The sequence below is a fragment of the Somniosus microcephalus genome, chromosome 17 (assembly GCF_052327205.1).
Source record: "Somniosus microcephalus isolate GS21.2 chromosome 17, FLI_Smic_1.0, whole genome shotgun sequence".
Classification (NCBI taxonomy): domain Eukaryota; kingdom Metazoa; phylum Chordata; class Chondrichthyes; order Squaliformes; family Somniosidae; genus Somniosus; species Somniosus microcephalus.
Window position 1 is genome coordinate 60945453 of NC_141003.1, and position 21418 is coordinate 60966870.

The 21418-nt window shown below is 49.9% G+C and overlaps 1 protein-coding gene across 3 annotated transcripts in view; it reads right to left on the reverse strand.

Moving 5' to 3' along the window:
* Positions 1 to 21037, reverse strand: part of miox (myo-inositol oxygenase) — a 33325-nt gene extending 12288 nt beyond the window's left edge. Inside the window, exons 1-5 of one of the 3 annotated variants that reach the window (XM_086010506.1) lie at positions 20950 to 21037; positions 10955 to 11047; positions 5347 to 5427; positions 2112 to 2274; positions 1037 to 1104 (exon numbers count right to left, since the gene is read on the reverse strand). In XM_086010506.1, the coding sequence (XP_085866632.1) occupies positions 1037 to 1104; positions 2112 to 2274; positions 5347 to 5427; positions 10955 to 11047; positions 20950 to 20997 (453 nt within the window). In that variant the 5' untranslated portion in view covers positions 20998 to 21037. Of the gene's footprint in view, positions 1 to 1036; positions 1105 to 2111; positions 2275 to 5346; positions 5428 to 8622; positions 9663 to 10954; positions 11090 to 20949 lie in introns of those variants that run through there. The other 2 variants (XM_086010507.1, XM_086010505.1) reach the window with 2 other exon arrangements.
* Between the last annotated feature and the right edge of the window lie 381 nt (positions 21038 to 21418).

Sequence of the window (21418 nt, forward strand, 5' to 3'; positions counted from 1 at the left end):
GGGTGGGGTTGGGGGGTCAGGGTCAGACTGAGAGCAGGTTAGACCCCATCTGGGGTACTACTTACAGTTCCGGGCACCGCACCTTGGGAAGGATATCTTGGCCTTGGAAGGCGTCCAGCACAGATTCACCAGAATGATACTGGGGTTAATAGGGTTAGATTACGAGGAAAGGTTGCATCGACTAGACTTGTATTAACATAGTAAAACGTCCCACGGTGTGTGACAGGAGGTGACCAAAAGCTTGGTCAAAGAGGTAGGTTTTAAGGAGCATATTAACGGAGGAGAGAGAGGCGGAGAGGTTTAGGGAGGGAATTCCAGAGCTTAGGGCCTAGGCAGCTGAAGGCACGACCACCAATGGTGGAGCGATTAAAATCGGGGATGTGCAAGAGGCCAGAATTGGAGGAGCACAGAGATCTCAGAGGGTTGTAGGGCTGGAGGAGGTTACAGAGATAGGGAGGGACGAGGCCATGGAGGGATTTAAACACAAGGATGAGAATTTTAAAATTGAGGTATTGTCGGACTGGGAGTCAATATAGGTCAGCAAGCACAGGGGTGATGGGTGATCGGGACTTTGTGCGAGTTAGGATACAGCCAGTAGAGTATTGGATGAGACTCGAGTTTAGAAGATTAAGCGGTGATCTAATTGACGTGTTTAAGATGATTAAAGGTGGTAGAGAAAAATTATTTCCTCTGGTGGGGGGGTACCAGAACAAGAACATAACCGTAAAATTAAAGCTCGGCAGTTCAGGGGTGATGTCAGGAAGCACTTCTTCACACAAAAGGTAGTGGAAATCTTGGAATTCTCTCCCCCAAAAGGAACCAAGGTGGGTAGATGGAGCTAAGATACAGATCTGCATGATCTAATTGAATGGCAGAACGGGCTCGAGGGGCAGAATGGCCTCCTCCTGTTCCTATGGTCGTGACCCTCTGTGTGGAAGGCAGGTACAATCTGTGGGGACTACATGCACCGATCCTCCCTGTGATTTCCCTCTATACCCTCAAGATTCCCTCCCCGCTCAAGATTCCCCGTCCTTACCTGTGGCTCCCCCCAATCTACGAGGATTTTTCCGATATCGTGCAGCAGCCCAACCAGCTGGAACCAGTCTACAAAACACAAAACACTCTCACACAAGCTTCAGTGCGAACGACACCCTCGACCCCAACCCCCCCCCCCCCCGACGTTCGACAACCCTACCTGCGACTCCATGACCCATGACACCTCAACACCCCGAACGCCCCGTCCCTTGACACCGCAACACCCCGACACACAATCCCACCGACACACGACCCCACCGACACACGACCCCACCAACACATGACCCCACCGACACTGATCTTCAACCCCCGATGATCCTGTCAGAGGGGCAGTACTGAGGGAACGCTGCACTGTCGGAGGGGCAGTACTGAGGGAGCGCTGCACTGTCGGAGGGGCAGTACTGAGGGAATGCTGCATTGTCGGAGGGGCAGTACTGAGGGAGTGCTGCACTGTCGGAGGGGCAGTACTGAGGGGGCACTGCCCTGTCGGGGCAGTACTGAGGGAATGCTGCACTGTCAGAGGGTCAGGACTGAGGGAGTGCTGCACTGTCGGAGGGGCAGGACTGAGGGAGTGCTGCATTGTCGGAGGGGCAGTACTGAGGGAGCGCTGCACTCTCGAGGGACAATACTGAGGGAGTGCTGCACTGTCAGAAGGGCAGTACTGAGGGAGCACTGCACTGTCAGAGGGGCAGTACTGAGGGAATGCTGCACTGTCGGGAGGGGCAGTACTGAGGGAATGCTGCATTGTCGGAGGGACAGTACTGAGGGAGTGCTACACTGATTCAAACATTATACCGTCATAACATCCTATACCATGTAATGCTCCACCATCCACACAAACAATCTCTCATTTGTGTGTATATGTCTCTCTGTCTTGTGAGTGTTTGTGTTTCAGTCTGTGTGTGTGCGGCTCTGCCTGCCTCTTTCTGTGTGTGTCACTGTCTGACTGTGTGTCTCTGTCTGTGTGTCTATCTATCTGTCTGTGTGTATGTGTGTCTTTGACTGCTTGTCTGTTTCTGTCTGTGTATCTCTGCCTGTGCTCTCCATTCACTCAGGGAGCCTCTCCCTCTCCTTACCCATGCTGGGATGGACCTTCCTGATTTCCTCTGCCGTTTGGTAGGCGTGGAAAGAGTTTGGAAAATCCACATCGGCGTCGGATTCATCAACCATCTGATCGAGTGCCTGAAGAACCTCCATCACTGTCATCTGAGCCTGTGAACACGCGGACCATCGAGAGATCTACAACCAGAGACACAGGGAACCGGTCACCCAGCCCAGCAGTTCAACTGGTCACTCAACCACCGGCTCAACCGATCACTCAACCCACAGGATCTTCCACCCCCAATGTAGACCCCACCTCGCCCCCTGCAATCCCAGCTCGCCCCCCGCGATCCCACCTCGCTCCCATCGATCCCACTCGATCCCCCCTCACTCCCCCCTCGATCCCACCTCGCCCAGTCCTGCAACTGACCCTCTGGCTGAACCCCACTCCTCAGTATTTTCCTCCTATAAACAATCAAATGTGAAAAGATTCAATTGAAGGAGGGCTAATTTCAATGAGTTGAAAAGGGATCTGGCCCAAGTGGATTGGAATCAAAGATTGGCAGGTAAAACAGTAAGTGAGCAATGGGATGCCTTCAAACAAGAGATAGTTTGGGTACAGACTAGATACATTCCCATGAGGGGGAAAGGAAGGGCATCCAAACCTAGAGCTCCCTAAAGATAGAGGGGGAAGAATTGGGTATCGGCCATTTTGGGGCGCTAACATCGCCTGGGTGCTAACTTTACCGCCCCAAGAGGGAAGTGGAGTGCTAAATCAAGCGCTCCACTTCATTCTTAGGGCACTAATGTCGGAGAGCGGGGCGGAGACTTCAGCAGCACTGCACACATAAATGGAAGGGCCATCGCTGCAGGCTCTGCAATTTAAAAATGACCTGCCTGGTCCACCAAGGCAGCCACAATCCCACACGATCAGCCCGGCACTCAAGCAGAGAGTCGGGCTGTTCGATTGCGGGCAGGAACCTGCGACAAAAACTAGAACAGGAAAGGTAAGTTTTTTTTCCACTTACCTCGGCCATCTCTCATCTGTCGGTGTTTTCGACCAGCACTGCTGCAGGGGGCGGAAGTCAATTTCGGGTCCGGGGCAATGCGCACGGCGATGATGTCACGGTCTCCGGGTGAAGGAGATCGTGGTACAACGCCATAACGCTGCCACAAAACTCCTGCCAAATATGGCGGGAGTCGATGTCAGCACCGTGCCTGGTCACAAAGGCATCCAATTTCACCCTCATAGAGATTAAAATGAAACAGAAAAAGGAGGCTTATAATAAATGTTGGGTTCATAATTCAGTAGAGAACCAAACTGAATATAGCAAGTGTTGGGGAGAACGGAAAAAGGAAATAAAAGGGGCAATGAGACTGTATGAGAATAGATTAGTGGGTAACATTAAAGGGAAATCAAAAGTCTTTTATAAACACAGAGTGAAAGAATAGTCAAAGGAGGGGTGGGGCCGATTAGGGACAAAAAAGATCACCTTGTGGAGGCAGAGGGCATGGCTGAGGTACGAAATGATTACTTTGCATCTGTCTTCACAAAAGAAGAGGACGCTGCCAATGTCACAGTAAAGGAGAAGGTAGTAGCGATATTGGATAGGATAAAAATAAAGAGTAGGTACTTAAAAGGTTAGCAGTGCTCAAAGTAGAAAAGTCACCCGGTCCGGATGGGATGTATCCAACGTTACTGAGGGAAGTAAGGGTGGAAATTGCAGAGGCTCTGGCCACAATCTTCCAATCCTCCTTGGATATAGGGGTGGTATCAGAGGACTGGAGGATTTCAAACGTTACACCCCTGTTCAAAAGAGGGGAGCGGGATGAACCTGTCGATTACCTCATGTCGGTGGTGCGGAAACTTATAGAGACAATAATCTGGGACAAAATTAATTGGCATTTAGAAATGTATGAGCTAATAAATGAAAGCCAGCATGGATTTGATAAAGACAAATCGTGTTTAACTAACTTCATTGAGTTCTTTGATGAAGTATCATAGTGGGTTGATGAGGGTAGTGCGGTTGATGTGTATATGAACTTTCAAATGGCGTTTGACAAAGTACCACATAGTAGACTTGTTAACAAAATCAAAGTCCATGGGATTAAAGGGACAGCGGCAGCATGGATACAAAATTGGCTAAGGGACAGAAAGCAGACTAGTGATGAATGGTTGTTTTTCAGGCTGGACGGAAATATACAGTGGTGTTCCCCAGGAGTCGGTATTAGGTCCACTGCTCTTTTTGATATGTACTAATGATTAGACTTGGGTATACAGGGCTTAATTTCAAAGTTTGCAGATGACGTGAAATTCGGAAATGTAGTAAACAATGAGGAGGATGGTAACAGACTTCAGGAGGACATAGACAGACTGGTGAAATGGGCAGATACATGGCAGATGAAATTTAACACAGAGAAGTTTTAAGTGATTAATTTTGGTAGGAGGAATGAGAGAGGCAATATAAACTAAGTGGTACAATTTTAAAGGGGGTGCAGGAGCAGAGAGACCCGGGGGTGTACGTATACAAGTCTTTGAAAGTGGCAGGACAAGTTGAGAAGGCTGTTAAAAGGCATACGGGATCCTTGGCTTTATAAATAGAGGCATAGAGTACAAAAGCAAGGAAGTTATGTTAAACATTAATAAAACACTAGTTAGGTCTCAGCTGGAGTATCGTGTTCAATTCTGGGCATCACACTATAGGAAGGATGTCAAGGCCTTGGAGAGGGTGCAGAAGAGATTTACTGAATGGTGCCAGGGATGAGGGACTTCAGTTCTGTGGAGAGACTGGAGAATCTGGGGTTGTTCTCCTTAGAGCAGAGAAGGTGAAGAGGAGATTTGACAGAGGTGTTCAAAATCATGTATGGTTTTGATACAGCATACTGTATAAGGAGAAAGGGTCGGTAAATAGAGGACACAGATTTAAGGTGATTGGCAAAAGAACCAGAGACAACATGAGAAAACATTTTTTTTTACACAGCAAGTTGTTGTCATCTGGAATGCACTGACTGAAGAGGTGATGGAAACAGATTTAATAGTAACAATCAAAAGGGAATTGGATAAATACTTGAAGGGAACAATTTACAGGGCTATAGAAAAAGAGCAAGGGAGTCGGACCAATTGGCTAGCTCTAACAAAGAGTTGGCACAGGCACGATGGGCCAAATGACCTCCTCCTGCGCTATATCATTCTATCTATGATTCTATTCCAAAAGGGATTGACTGAGATCCCAGGGATCAGGAACCTGACCGTCTGGATAGACCTCTCACCTTTCTCTTCACAAACTCCACCGTCTGATGTGTGTGCATCAGTCGATACGTGTTCAGCACCCGGTCCTGGAGGAGTCCACACTGACCAAACACAAATGGCACATTTATTAAACCGTTCCCTCTCCCCTGGGTTTCTCTCTCAACCCCCTCCACATGACAGAGACGTTAAAGTTAATCCCTATTGTGTGTTTCCATGTAGACACGGAACCTCCCTCTCCCAGTACACTTGATGTGCCTCAATAATTCCGAGACTCGAAGTTAGCAGAACAAAACAAGGCTTTTATTAACTTAGAATGTAACACGTAAGCGAGAGAGATGTCTTCCTTCTGGAGGCTGAGGCCAGACTGAGCCAGCCTACAAACGGGGCCAGGTATGGGCGGAGCCCTACACACAGCACATTCCAGTATACAATACAGCACATTCCAGTACACAATACAATGAGGTCTGGGGGAAGGGAAATGGCACTGAAACCGATCTCAGTCACAGGCAGTGATGATGATGAATATTTCATCACATTCACCCCTTCTATAGATTTAGTCTGTTCGGGGGTTTGATAGTCCTCTGCGACCGACGTGGCTGTTGCGGTGCCGCGGGTGTCGGCTGGGTGTCCCCGGTAGCCTCCTGGGTCTCTGCCGGGGGTGCCGCCAGGGTTGTTGGAGGGGTAGTTGGTGGGGGTGCCGTTGGTCGATGTTCTTCCGGGGGTGATGAAAGAGTAGTGGGTGGGTAAGAGTTGCTGTGATCGTCGTTGCCGCTATTGCCGTGGTTGTTGTCGATGCCGGCTGGGGCGACGTCTTTTATGGACACGGTGTCCTCCCTTCCGTCGGCGTGCCGGACATATGCGTATTGGGGGTTGGCGTGGAGTAGGTGTACTGGCTCCACGAGAGGGTCTGTCTTGTGGCCCCTCACATGCCTTCGCACAAGTACCGGACCTGGGGTGGAGAGCCATGACGGCATGGATACGCCTGAGGTGGATTTCCGGGGAAAGACAAACATTCGTTCATGGGGCGTGGTATTAGTGGCCGTACACAATAGCGACCGTATCGAATGGAGCACATCCGAGAGGACTTCCTGCCAGCGGGAGATAGGGAGGCCCTTGGTCCTTAGAGCTAGAGTGACTGCTTTCCATACTGTCCCGTTCTCTCGCTCCACTTGGCCGTTACCCCGGGGGTTGTAGCTGGTGGTACGGCTCGTGGCGATCCCCCTGGACAGCATGTACTGGCGTAGCTCTTCACTCATGAAGGACGCCCCCCTATCCGTATGGATGTAGCTCGGCATACCGAACAGGCAGAACAGGCTGTTGAGGCATTTAATGACCGTGGCGCTGGTCATGTCTGGGCAGGGGAAGGCGAATGGGAACCGGGAGTATTCGTCCACAATGTTCAGGAAGTAAACATTGCGGTCGACGGACGGGAGGGGGCCCTTGAAATCTAAGCTGAGCCGCTCAAAGGGCCGTGTAGCTTTGATTAAGTGGGCTCTATCTGGGCGGTAGAACCGAGGCTTGCACTCAGCGCAAGTGCGGCAGTTCCTGGTCAGGGACCGAACTTCCTCAATCGAGTAGGGTAAGTTACGGGACTTTATGAAGTGGAACAGCCGCGTGACCCCTGGGTGGCAGAGGTCGTTGTGGAGGGTCTGTAGCCGATCCCCGGTGGCGCTGGCACACATCCCTCGTGAGAGGGCGTCAGGGGATTCGTTAAGGGCCCCTGGCCGGTAAATGATGTCGTACTCGAAGGTGGAGAGCTCGATCCGCCACCTAAGAATCTTATCATTTTTAATCTTCCCCCTCTGTTTATTATTGAACATAAACGCTACCGACCGCTGGTCAGTAAGTAGGGTGAAGCGTTTGCCGGCTAGGTAGTGGTGCCAGTGGCGCACTGCCTCCACGATGGCTTGGGCCTCCTTTTCCACGGAGGAGTGTCTGATCTCAGGCCCTTGGAGGGTCCTCGAGAAGAAAGCTACGGGCCGCCCCGCCTGGTTGAGGGTGGCCGCCAAGGCGAAGTCAGATGCATCACTTTCCACTTGAAATGGAGTGTTCTCGTCCACTGCCTGTAGCGTGGCCCGCTCAATATCCTGCTTAATGCTTTTGAAGGCGGCGTGGGCCTCAGCAGAGAGCGGGAAAGAGGATGCTTTCAAGAGGGGGCGGGCTTTGTCGGAGTAGTTGGGGACCCATTGGGAATAATAAGAAAATAACCCCAGGCACCTTTTCAGGACTTTGGGAGTGTTGGGCAGGGGCAGCTCCCGTAGGGGGCGCAATCGGTCGGGGTCTGGTCCGATTTCCCCATTCTCCACCACGCTGCCTAGTATGCAGAGGCGCGTGGTGTTGTAAACGCACTTGTCCTCGTTGTAGGTGAGGTTGAGTTTTTGTGCGGTTTCCAGGAACCGCTCGAGGTTCGAGTCGTGATCCTGCTGATTGTGGCCGCAGATGGTGACGTTGTCGAGGTAGGGGAAGGTTGCCTGCAAGTGGTGGTCATCGACCATGCGGTCCATCTCCCTCTGGAAGACCGAGACCCCATTCGTCACCCCAAAGGGGACTCTGAGGAATTGGTAGAGGCGCCCGTTCGCCTCGAAGGCGGTGTACGGGCGGTCCTCTGGTCTGATAGGGAGCTGGTGGTACGCTGACTTGAGGTCGATGGTGGAGAACACCCGGTATTGGGCGATTTGGTTCACCATTTCTGATATGCGGGGTAGCGGGTAGGCGTCTAGTAGGGTGTACCTGTTGATCGTTTGACTATAGTCGATCACCATCCGTTTCTTCTCGCTACCCCTTACCACTACCACTTGGGCGCGCCACGGGCTGTTGCTGCGTTCAATAATGCGCTCTTTCAGGAGCCTGTCTACCTCGGTCGCGATAAACCGCCTGTCCTCCCAGCTGTACCTCCTGCTTTTGGTCGCTATTGGCCGGCAGTTAGGGGTAAGGTTCGCGAATAGCGAAGGCGGCTTTACCTTCAGGGTAGCCAGACCGCACACTGTGAGGGGCGGCTGGGACCCACCGTACTTGAGCGTGATGCTTTGGTGGTTGCACTGGAAATCCAGGCCCAAGATCACGCTCGCACATAGGTTCTTCATGATTAATACTTTAAAATTATCATATACAGTTCCGTTAACGCACAATTGTACCGTGCAGTAACCCAGAATGGTCGATGTCTGGGTTTTGTCAGCCATAGAGATGGTACCCTGAGTAGGGACCACCTTTAGGGAGAGTTGTTGTGCCAGTTCTGGGTGGATAAAGCTCTCCGTGCTTCCACTGTCAATTAAGCATTTAACCCGGCACCCGTTTACCTCGATGTCCACCATTGATCTGGATAGCGGGTGCGGCCTGGTCTGGTCCACTGTGACCGATGCCACTGTAGGGCCCTGATCGATACAAGATGGCGTCCATGCTGTCTGCTCACAAGATGGCGGACCCCACGAGGTCGGGCAAGATGGCGTCCAAGATGGCCGCTCCCACGGCGCACACGCGGCGGTGGCGGGTTTTCCGGCGGTTGGTTTTCCGGCGGGGTTCCCTCTGCACACCTTCCCGAAGTGCCCCTTCTTACCGCACTTAAAGCGGGTGGTGCCTTTCGCCGGGCACAGGTTTCTGGTGTGCTTTGGCTGCCCGCAGAAGTAGCAGTTGGGTCCCTGACACGTCGCGGCTGTCGTAGGGCTTCTGGGGGGAGAGCGGGGCCCAGCCGGTGTCGGGCTGTCGGGCGGGGAAGATGCCTTCCAAGATGGCGGCGCCCTCGGTGCACACGTGGCGGCGTGGACGGCGCGGGCTGAAGAGTAGGCGTCCGAGTTTCTCTGGGCCACATCCAGGGATCGCGCGGTGTCCGCAGCCTGTTTCAGGTCCAACCCCGTTTTTTCCAGCAGTCTTTGCCGGATGTAAGTGGAGCTGAGGCCTGTGATGAAGGCATCGCGAACAAGCTCGTCAGTGTACACTGCGGCTTTTACATCTCGGCACTTGCAGTCTTTGCCAAGCATTTTCAGGGTGCTTAGGAACTCCTCCACCGATTCCCCAGGTCGCTGTGCGCGGGTAGCGAGCAGGTGCCTAGCATACACCTCACTCGTAGGCTGCTGGTAATGCTCCTTTAAGATGTCGCAGGCGGCCAGGTACGTCTCGGCGTCTTGGATGAGGGGGTAAACCCGGTGGCTTACCCAATTCCGCAGAACTCCAAGTCTCATCCTCGCAGCGTCCGTAGCGTCTTTGACGGCTGCGGAATTGTCCAGGAAGAATTCCATACACTCAAACCAGTGTCCGAAGCGTGCTGATGCGTCCGGAGCATGTTGATCCAAATCCAAACGTTCGGGTTTCAGGAGTTGATCCATAGTGTTGAAAAATAAGTTAATAAAATTGATGTGCCTCAATAATTCCGAGACTCGAAGTTAGCAGAACAAAACAAGGCTTTTATTAACTTAGAACGTAACACGTAAGCGAGAGAGATGTCTTCCTTCTGGAGGCTGAGGCCAGACTGAGCCAGCCTACAAACGGGGCCAGGTATGGGCGGAGCCCTACACACAGCACATTCCAGTATACAATACAGCACATTCCAGTACACAATACAATGAGGTCTGGGGGAAGGGAAATGGCACTGAAACCGATCTCAGTCACAGGCAGTGATGATGATGAATATTTCATCACAACACTCTCTCTCTCTCTCCCTCCCCCAGTACACTCACTCACTCTCTCTCTCTCCCAGTACACTCTCTCTCTCTCTCTCTCTCTCTCCCCCCCCCCCCAGTACACTCTCTCTCTCCCGGTACTCACTCTCTCTCTCTCTCCCGGTACACTCTCTCTCTCCCCCCCCAGTACACTCTCTCTCTCTCCCGGTACACTCTCTCTCTCTCTCTCTCTCCCGGTACACTCTCTCTCTCTCCCAGTACACTCTCTCCCCCTCTCCCGGTACACTCTCTCTCTCTCTCCCAGTACACTCTCTCTCTCCCGTTACACTCTCTCTCTCTCCCGGTACACTCTCTCTCTCTCTCTCTCCCGGTACACTCTCTCTCTCCCGGTACACTCTCTCTCTCTCTCTCTCCCGGTACACTCTCTCTCTCTCTCTCTCTCTCCCCCGGTACACTCTCTCTCTCTCTCTCTCTCTCTCTCTCTCTCTCCCGGTACACTCTCTCTCTCTCTCTCTCTCTCCCGGTACACTCTCTCTCTCTCTCTCTCTCTCTCCCAGTACACTCTCTCTCTCTCTCTCCCGGTACACTCTCTCTCTCTCTCTCTCTCCCGGTACACTCTATCTTTCTCTCTCCCGGTACACTCTCTCGCACTCTCTCTCTCTCTCTCTCCCCCAGTACACTCTCTCTCTCCCCCCCGGTACTTCGTGCTCTCTCTCTCTCCTGGTACTGCGTTCTCTCTCTCTCGGTGCTGTGCTCTCTCTCTCCCGGTACACTCTATCTTTCTCTCTCCCGGTACACTCTCTCTCTCTCTCTCTCTCTCTCTCTCTCTCCCCCACCCCAGTACACTCTCTCTCTCTCTCTCTCTCTCTCTCCCCCCCCCCACCCCCGGTACTTCGTGCTCTCTCTCTCGATACTGTTCTCTCTCTCGCTCTCGATACTGTGCTCTCTCTCTCCAGGTACTGCTCACTCTCACTCTTTCTCCCCTGGTGCCTCCTCTTGTGATGTTGTGACTCACCTCGAAGTTCCTGTACATGACCTTGTTCTCAGCGTCGCTCTGAGCCGCAGTCTGGACACAATCCTGCCCTGAGGAGTTGGTGGGCTTTAAATTCTGTAAAGAACATCCCATTAGTGGGTCCAGGCTATTTTAGATCTAGTATTGTGCAACGAGAAAGGGTTAATTAATAACCTTGTCGTAAAGGGGCTTTTAGGGAAGAGTGACCATAATATGATAGAACTTTAAATTGAGTTTGAAAATTATTTCGTTAAATCCAAAACTAGGGACTTAAATCTGAACAAAGCAAACTACGTAGGTATGAGGGGCGAGTTGGCTAAGGTAGATTGGGAAACTACATTAAAAGGTATGACGGTAGAGAAGCAATGGCTAGCATTTAAAGAGTTAATACATAATTTACAACATATATACATTCCTTTAAGGCACAAAATCCCCCACAGGAAAAGTGGTCCAACTATGGCTAACAAGAGAAGTTAAAGATAGTATTAGATCAAAGGAAGAGGCTTATAATGTTGCCAAAAAGAGTAGTCAGCCTCGTGGGAGGATTTTAGAATTCAGCAAAAGAGGACCAAGAAATTGATAAAGAAAGGGAAATTAAATATAAGAGTAAACTAGCAAGAGTCATAAAAATAGACTGTAAAAGCTTCTATAGGTATGTAAAAAGGAAAAGATTAGCGAAAGTAAATGTGGGTCCCTTACAGGCTGAGACAGGAGAAATTATAATGGGGACTAAGGAAATGCCAGAAAAATTAAACAAATACTTTGTGTCTATCTTCACGGAAGAAGATGCAAAAAACTTCCCAGAAATAGTGGAGAACCAAGGGTCTAGCGAGAATGAGGAATGGAAAGAAATTAGTATTAGTAAAAAAAACTACTGGAGAAATTAATGGGACTGAAAGCCGATAAATTCACTGGACCCGATGGCCTACATCCTAGGGTTTTGAAAGAGGTGGCTATAGAGATAGTTGGATGCATTGGTTGTCATTTTCCAAAATTCCATGGATTCGAGAATGATTCCCGCAGGTTGGAAGGTAGCAAATGTAACCCCACTATTTAAGAAAGGATGGAGAGAGAAAACGGGGAAATATAGGTTACTTAGCCTAACATCAGTAGTAGGGAAAATGCTAGAATCTATTATTGAGGATGTGGTAACAGGGCACTTAGAAAATAATAATAGGATTGGGCAGAGTCAACACGGATTTATGAACGGGAAATCATGTTTGACAAATCTGTTAGAGTTTTTTGAGGTTGTTGGCCTTCGTAGCGAGAGGGTTTGAGTACAGGAACAAGGCTGTCTTGCTGCAGTTGTACAGGGCCTTGGTGAGACCACATCTTGAGTATTGTGTGCAGTTTTGGTCGCCTTCTCTGAGGAAGGATGTTCTTGCCATGGAAGGAGTTCAGCGAAGATTCACCAGGCTGATACCTGGGATGGCAGGAATGACGTATGAAGAGAGATTGGATTGATTGGGCTTATACTCACTGGAGTTTAGAAGAATGAGAGGGGATCTCATCGAAACTTATAAAATTCTAACAGGACTAGACAAACTAGATGCAGGAAGGATGTTCCCGATGGTCGGGGAGTCCAGAACCAGGGGTCACAGTCTAAGGATAAGCGGTAAGGCATTTAGGACAGAAATGAGGAGGAATTTCTTCACCCAGAGAGTGGTGAACCTGTGGAATTCTCTACCACAGAAGGCAGTAGAGGCCAATTCATTAAATATATTCAAGAAGGAGTTGGATATATTTCTCAAGGCTAAAGGGATCAAGGGATATGGGGAGAAAGCAGGGACAGGGTGCTGAATTTGAATGATCAGCCATGATCTCATTGAATGGCGGAACAGGCTCGAGGGGCCGAATGGCCGACTCCTGCTCCTATCTTCTATGTTTCTATGTTTGTAACTAGCAGAATAGATAAGGGGGAACCAGTGGATGTGGTGTATTTGGATTTTCAGAAGGCATTCGATAAGGTGCCACACAAAGTTATTAAACGAATCGCTCGATCCCTGCCCGATCCCAGTCTGATTCCCCACTCAATCCCTGCAGCATGTTCCTGCATTTGGCGACTTCCAGTGTCATTCCTACTTCTGACCGAAGCAACGGGCTTGGTAGCAAAGAGAATGCAGATTCCTGCAGCTGCTGAAAGGGCCAGAAGCATTGGAAATTGGGAAAGAGAGAGAGGGAGAGAGCGACAGAGAGAACGAGAGACAGAATGAGAAATAGAGAATGAAAGAGAGAACGAATGAGAGAGAGGGACAGAAAGAGTGAATGAGAGAGAGGGACAGAAAGAGAGGGAGGTAAGAGTACGACACAGAACAATAGACAGAGAGGACGAAGAGAGAGTGACAGACCCAGGGCTCTCCCTCTCTCTCTCTCTCTCACAGACCCAGGGCGCTCTCTCTCTCTCTCTCTCTCTCTCTCTCTCTCTCTCTCTCTCAGACCCAGGGCTCTCTCTCTCTCACAGACCCAGGGCGCTCTCTCTCTCTCTCTCTCTCTCTCTCTCAGACCCAGGGCTCTCAATTCAATTCAATTCAATTCAAATGCTTTATTGGCATGAAAGTTTACAGGGAACCATATTGCCAAAGCTTACATAACAAAAGTACAGTTTTCCAACATTCTGTAAGTGTCAAACAATTTTGACCTTCGTTGGGTACAGACAATATTAATTTAAACAGTCATTGACCCTCGGGTACATTCAGTATTAATTTTTAAACAGTCGTTGGGTACATTCGGTATTGATTTAAACATTCTTAATGTTTATATATGCTATGGGTGTGCTCGTTAGTCCCTCACTGTTCCTCAGGTTGTGACATGTTACATATTGGGCACCAAGGTATGGTCTGTCTCCTTCTCCCAGGGCTAATCTTAATTTTGACAGGTCATCCAATTCTTTGAAATCTGGGGTTGTTTGGCTGAGCTTGTCAAAATATATGTTTCTTGTTTTGTTGAATTTTTCGCATTTTAGGAGGAAGTGCATCTCTGTCTCAACCTCGCCGGCCAGACACTGATCACATATTCTATTCTCTCTAGGCTGCCAGGATTTCTTGTATCTTCCTTTTTCAATTGCCAGTTGGTGGTCGCTTAGTCTGTACCTGGTGAGGGTCTGTCTCTGTTTTGTGTCTCTGATGGTCGAGAGATAGTCTGCCAGTTTATATTCTCTTTTTAGGGCCCGGTAACATTCTAATCTGCTTTGGCTTTTGGTTATTTTGTTCCAATGTTCCAGGTAGGTTTCTTTGCATTGTTTAATGATTTGGTTCACTCGGATTGGTGTTTGGAGGGCAGTGTTGGTCTGGGACTGGTCAGGGTCCGGCTGAGTAGGAGTACTTAATTTCAGTAGCAGCTGACTCAGGGGACTCATTTCTGGGTTCAGCTCTTGGGTCTGGAGGGCATTAAAATGAAGGGTGTCTGGGGAACTAGATTTGAGGTGATTTAGAAAGTTTAGTGCTCGTTTTTGGATGTTTATTATCAGTGGGTATCTGCCTAGTTCGGCTCTACATGCATTTGTTGGTGTTTTCCTTTGGGTGCGAAGAATGCTTCGGCAAAATTCTGCATGTAGGGCTTCTATTGTGTGTTTTTCCCATTTAGTGTAGCTATGGTGATTGAGTGGGCCCCATACTTCACTACCGTACAGCGCAATCGGCAGGATTATGCTGTCAAATATTTTGAGCCAGATTTTGATTGGCATTTGGATGTTGTAGAATTTTCTTTTTATTGCATATAGGGCTCTTCGGGCTTTTTCTTTTAGTGCATTCACTGCTATGCTGAAGCTCCCTGATGCTGTGATGGTTAGACCAAGGTAAGTGTAGCTCATAGTGTGTCCTATGATGGTATCACTGAGAGTAAACTGGTATTTGTTTTCCTGACATCTGGGCCTTTTTTGAAAAAGCATGATGTTGGTTTTCTTTAGATTTACTGTCAGGGCCCAATTTTGGCAGTATTTGTCGAGTAGGTCTAATTGTTGCTGTAATCCTTGTTCTGTGGGAGACAGCAGAACCAGGTCGTCTGCATAAAACAGGGATTTCACTTCCCCATCTAGGAGACAGAGACCCGGTGACTCGCTTTGCTCCAGCATGTCTGCTAACTCATTTATGTATATGTTGAACAGGGTCGGGCTCAAATTGCAGCCCTGCCGGACGCCTCTTCTCTGGGTGAAGAAACCGGTGTGTTTGTCTCCAATTTTGACACCGCATTTATTTTTCAGATACATCGATTTAATAAGGTCATAGACTTTGCCCCCTATTCCACACTGAAGAAGTTTGTAATAGGTCTCTCTCTCAGACCCAGGGCTCTCTCCCCCTCTCTCTCACAGACCCAGGGCTCTCTCTCTCTCACAGACCCAGGGCTCTCTCTCTCTCTCTCTCTCTCTCACACAGACCCAGGGCTCTCTCTCTCTCTCTCTCTCACAGACCCAGGGCTCTCCCTCTCTCTCTCTCTCTCTCTCAGACCCAGGGCTCTCTCCCCCTCTCTCTCACAGACCCAGGGCTCTCTCTCTCTCTCTCTCTCTCTCTCTCTCTCACAGACCCAGGGCTCTCTCTCTCTCTCTCTCTCACAGACCCAGGGCTCTCCCTCTCTCTCTCTCTCTCTCTCTCTCAGACCCAGGGCTCTCTCCCCCTCTCTCTCACAGACCCAGGGCTCTCTCTCTCTCTCTCACACAGACCCAGGGCTCTCTCTCTCTCTCTCTCTCTCTCTCTCACAGACCCAGGGCTCTCTCTCTCTCTCTCTCTCAGACCCAGGGCTCTCTCTCTCTCTCACAGACCCAGGGCTCTCTCTCTCTCTCTCTCTCTCTCTCACAGACCCAGGGCTCTCTCTCTCTCTCTCAGACCCAGGGCTCTCTCTCTCTCTCACAGACCCAGGGCTCTCCCTCTCTCTCTCTCTCTCTCTCTCTCAGACCCAGGGCTCTCTCTCTCTCTCACAGACCCAGGGCTCTCCCTCTATCTCTCTCTCTCTCTCTCTCTCTCTCTCAGACCCAGGGCTCTCTCTCCCTCTCTCTCTCTCAATTCAATTCAATTCAATTCAAATCGCTTTATTGGCATGACAAGGTACATCTTATGTCGCCAAAGCATCGAAAAACATTCATGGTTGTACACAAAAATACAGATCTATCCATACAGTGTATAAACAGATATATCCCTGAGTGTATAAATATACATTCATATAATTTGTATATACTCTTCTTATATTTAGTGGTTGTCCCTCTGTTTATGGCAAGCTGTAACATAGTGTGCCGCTAAGGTTACACAATTTCTCTCTTCCCCTAGTAGGTATGGGAGTTGTTGGTCGTCATTCAAATTTCTGAATTCCGGGCATATTTTTGTGAATTTTGGGTAGAAATTCTCCCTTATGCCCTGATATTTTCTACAAGCTGTGAGGAAGTGCATCTCTGTCTCCACCACTCCCTGACTGCAGTGAGAGCATATCCTGTCCTCTCTTGGTAGCCGGGTCTGCCTGTGTCTACCTTTTTCGATCGCCAGGCTATGTTCACTAAGTCTGTACATTGTCAAGGTTTTTCTCAGTTTGCTATCCTTTACCATGGTCAGGTAATCAGCCATGTTGTATTGTTTGTTTAGGGCCAAGTAGCAATTGAGTTTGCTTTGGGTTTTTGTTGTTTCTGTCCAATATGACAGATATTTTTCCTTTTGCTTAGCGACGATTGTGTTGGGTCGAATTCTTTGTGTTACGCTGTCACTGTCCTGGGGCTGGTTATTGTTAGTAGTGTTATTAGTAACTTCACTGAGTCCCAGGACTAGTTGACTGAGGGTATTCTTCTTTATGGTCCTCTCTTGGCATTTATGGGCTTCATAATGATAGCATTGGGGGTTGCTCATTTCTAGGTGTTTCCAAAATTTGGTGGCTCTTTTTTGGATAGTGATTATTAATGGATATTGGCCTAGTTCTGCCCTGCATGCATTGTTTACGGTTTTCCTTTGAGTCCGGAGGATACTTTTACAGAATTCTGCATGTAGGATCTCAATTGGGTGTTTGTCCCATTTTGCAAATTCTTGTTGTGTTAGCGGTCCCCACACCTCACTGCCATAGAGTGCAATTGGTTCAATTACTGATTAAAAAAATTTGAGCCAAATGCTAATTGGGATTTCTATTTGGATTGATTTTTTAATGACATAGAAAGCCCTTCTTGCTTTCTCTTTCAGTTCATTCACAGCCAGATGAAAATTTCCCGTAGAACTGATTTTTAAGCCCAAGTATGTGTAGTTAGTGGTTTGTTCAATTTTGGTTGTTCCTAGTGTGAAATTTATTTTGGGTCCCTGATGTCTGGATCTTTGCCGGAAAACAAGGACTTTGGTTTTTTGGGGATTTATTGTCAGGGCCCAGGTCTGGCAGAACGACTCCAGCAGATCCAGGTTCTGCTGTAGACCCTCCTTAGTTGGTGACAGCAGAACCAAGTCATCTGCATAGAGGAGGAATTTAACCTTGGATTCATATAGGGTGAGGCCAGGTGCTGTAGATTGTTCAAGTAGTTTTGCCAATTCATTTATGTAAATATTAAAGAGTGTCGGTGAGATGGGCGAGCCCTGCGTCACCCCCCGCCCCTGTGGGAAGTATTTTGTTTGTTTGTCTCCAATTTTAACTGCACATTTGTTGTTTGTATACATTGATTTAATTGCATCATATGTTTTTCCCCCTACCCCGCTTTCGATAAGTTTCAGGAATAAACCGTCGTGCCAGATGGAATCGAAAGCCTTCTGGAAATCTATAAAGCATGCGTAGATTTTGCTTTTGTTTTGATGAACGTGTTTGTCAATTAGGGTCTGTAGGGTGAAGATATGATCTGATGTTCTGTAGTTTGGCAGGAATCCAATTTGGCTTTTACTCAAGACATTGTGCTCCTCAAGGAAGTTTATAAGTCTTTTGTTTATGATACTACAGAATACCTTCCCCAGGTTACTGTTTACACAGATGCCTCGATAGTTATTTGGGTCGACTTTGTCCCCACTTTTGTATATGGGCGTTATGAGTCCTATGCAGATCTCTCTCACAGACCCAGGGCTCTCTCTCTCTCACAGACCCAGGGCTCTCCCTCTCTCTCTCACAGACCCAGGGCTCTCTCTCTCTCTCTCTCTCTCTCTCTCTCACAGACCCAGGGCTCTCCCTCTCTCTCTCACAGACCCAGGGCTCTCCCTCTCTCTCTCTCACAGACCCAGGGCTCTCTCTCTCTCTCTCTCTCTCACACACACACACACACACAGACCCAGTGCTCTCTCTCTCTCTCACAGACCCGGGGCTCTCTCTCTCTCTCTCTCTCTCTCTCACAGACCCGGGGCTCTCTCTCTCTCTCTCTCTCTCAGACCCGGGGCTCTCTCTCTCGCTCTCTCTATCTCTCACATCCTGGGGCTCTCCCTCTCTCTCACAGACCCAGGGCTCTCCTTCTCTCTCTCTCTCTCTCTCTCTCTCTCTCTCACAGACCCAGGGCTCTCTCTCTCTCACACACACACACACACAGACCCAGGGCTCTCTCTCTCTCTCTCACAGACCCAGGGCTCTCTCTCTCTCTCTCTCTCTCTCTCTCACAGACCCGGGGCACTCTCTCTCTCTCTCTCTCTCTCTCTCTCAGACCTGGGGCTCTCCCTCTCTCTCTCTCTCTCTCACACAGACCCAGGGCTCTCTCTCTCTCTCTCTCTCACAGACCCAGGGTTCTCTCTCTCTCTCTCACAGACCCGGGGCTCTCTCTCTTTCTCTCTCTCTCTCACTCTCTCTCTCAGACCCAGGGCTCTCTCTCTTTCTCTCTCTCTCTCACAGACCCAGGGCTCTCTCTTTCTCTCTCTCTCTCTCTCACACACACAGACCCAGGGTTCTCTCTCTCTCACTCTCTCTCTCTCTCTCTCTCGCTCACAGACCCAGGGCTCTCTCTCTCTCTCTCTCTCTCTCTCTCTCACACAGACCCGGGGCGCGCTCTCTCTCTCTCTCTCTCTCTCTCTCTCCCTCAGACCCGGGGCTCTCTCTCTCTCTCTCTCTCTCTCTCAGACCCAGGGCTCTCTCTCTTTCTCTCTCTCTCTCACTCTCTCTCTCTCTCTCTCTCTCAGACCCAGGACGCTCTCTCTCTCACACACACACACCCAGGGTTCACTCTCTCTCTCTCTCTCTCTCTCTCTCTCGCTCACAGACCCAGGGCTCTCTCTCTTTCTCTTTCTCTCTCTCACTCTCTCTCTCTCTCTCTCTCTCTCAGACCCAGGGCTCGCTCTCTCTCTCTCTCTCTCTCTCTCTCACACACACAGACCCAGGGCGCTCGCTCTCTCTCTCTCTCTCTCTCTCTCGCTCACAGACCCAGGGCTCTCTCTCTCTCTCTCTCTCTCTCACAGACCCAGGGCTCTCTCTCTCTTTCTCTCACTCTCTCTCTCTCTCTCTCTCTCTCACACAGACCCAGGGCTCTCTCTCTCTTTCTCTCTCTCACTCTCTCTCTCTCTCTGTCTCTCTCTCACACAGACCCAGGGCTCTCTCTCTCTCTCTCACACACACAGACCCAGGGGTCTCTCTCTCTCTCTCTCTCTCACACACACAGACCCAGGGCTCTCTCTCTCTCTCTCTCTCTCTCACACACAGACCCAGGGCTCTCTCTCTCTCTCTCACAGACCCAGGGCCCTCCCTCTCTCTCTCTCTCTCACACACACACAGACCCAGGGCGCTCTCTCTCTCTCTCACTCTCTCTCTCTCTCTCTCTCACACACACACAGACACAAGGCTCTCCCTCTCTCTCTCTCTCTCACAGACCCAGGGCTCTCCCTGTCTCACACAGACCCAGGGCCCTCCCTCTCTCTCTCACACACACAGACACAGGGCTCTCCCTCTCTCTCTCTCTCTTACAGACCCAGTGCTCTCTCCCTCTTGGTTCTCTCTCTCTCTGTCTCTCTCTCTATCTGTCTCTCTCTCTCTCTCACACAGACCCAGGGCTCTCTCTCTCTCTCTCTCTCTCACACAGACCCAGGGCTCTCCCTGTCTCACACAGACCCAGGGCTCTCCCTCTCTCACACAGACCCAGGGCTCTCTCTCTCTCTCTCTCTCTCTCTCTCACACACAGACCCAGGGCTCTCTTTCTCTCTCTCTCTCTCTCTCACACAGACCCAGGGCTCTCTCTCTCTCTCTCTCTCTCTCACACACAGACCCAGGGCTCTCCCTGTCTCACACACACCCAGGGCTCTCCCTCTCTCACACAGACCCAGGGCTCTCTCTCTCTCTCTCTCTCTCTCACACAGACCCAGGGCTCTCTCTCTCTCTCTCTCTCTCTCACACACAGACCCAGGGCTCTCCCTGTCTCACACAGACCCAGGGCTCTCCCTCTCACACACAGACCCAGGGCTCTCCCTGTCTCACACAGACCCAGGGCTCTCCCTCTCACACACAGACCCAGGGCTCTCGCTCTCTCTCTCTCTCTCTCACACACAGACCCAGGGCTCTCTCGCTCTCTCACAGACCCAGGGCTCTCTTGCTCTCTCACAGACCCAGTGCTCTCTCTCTCTCTCTCTCCCTCTCTCACACAGACCCAGGGCTCTCCCTGTCTCACACAGACCCAGTGCTCTCTTGCTCTCTCACAGAACCAGTGCTCTCTCTCTCTCTCTCACACACAGACCCAGGGCTCTCTCTCTCTCCCTGTCTCACACAGACCCAGGGCTCTCTCGCTCTCTCACAGACCCAGTGCTCTCTCGCTCTCTCACAGACCCAGGGCTCTCCCTCTCTCACACAGACACAGGGCTCTCTCTCTCTCTCTCTCTCTCTCTCTCACACACAGACCCAGGGCTCTCCCTGTCTCACACAGACCCAGGGCTCTCCCTCTCTCACACAGACCCAGGGCTCTCTCGCTCTCTCACAGACCCAGTGCTCTCTCTCTCTCTCTCTCTTACAGACCCAGTGCTCTCTCCCTCTTGGTTCTCTCTCTCTCTGTCTCTCTCTCTATCTGTCTCTCTCACTCTCTCTCTTTCTTTCTCTGTCTCTCTTCCCTCCACAGTTTTTACCATAAGTTTCAACACACAATTTTCTCTGGACAGACTCACCGTCTGGGACTGTGTCACCGTCTGGGACAGACTCATGGTGCTGCTCATTGTGCGGGTGTCTGAGCTTAACCTCACTCAGTTAAGTAGCCCTCTGTGGGATGGGGAAAGGTCAATGTTCAGGGTCAACAATGTGACCTTTTTCCTCTTCATTGGACTATCAAGATATTGCTGGTTACTCATTCTGAGGGCAGTTTATTAATTATCTCCACATCACTTTCACCTCGCAGCTCATTTACCTGATTAATGCTCTCACCTCCAACTGCATTCTACACAGGTACAGCCTGTTAACACCTTGACCTGTGTCTATGTATGTGTCTGTGTGCATGTGTTGCACACGCGTGTGGTAAAAGGTTTTCAAATATGAACATTTCGTTAAATCAGGAGGAGAAAGTCAATGGAACTATAACGTTTATTGGTGCACAATCATTCATTTAATCTGATGACCATACTGTGCATTACTTACAGTGCA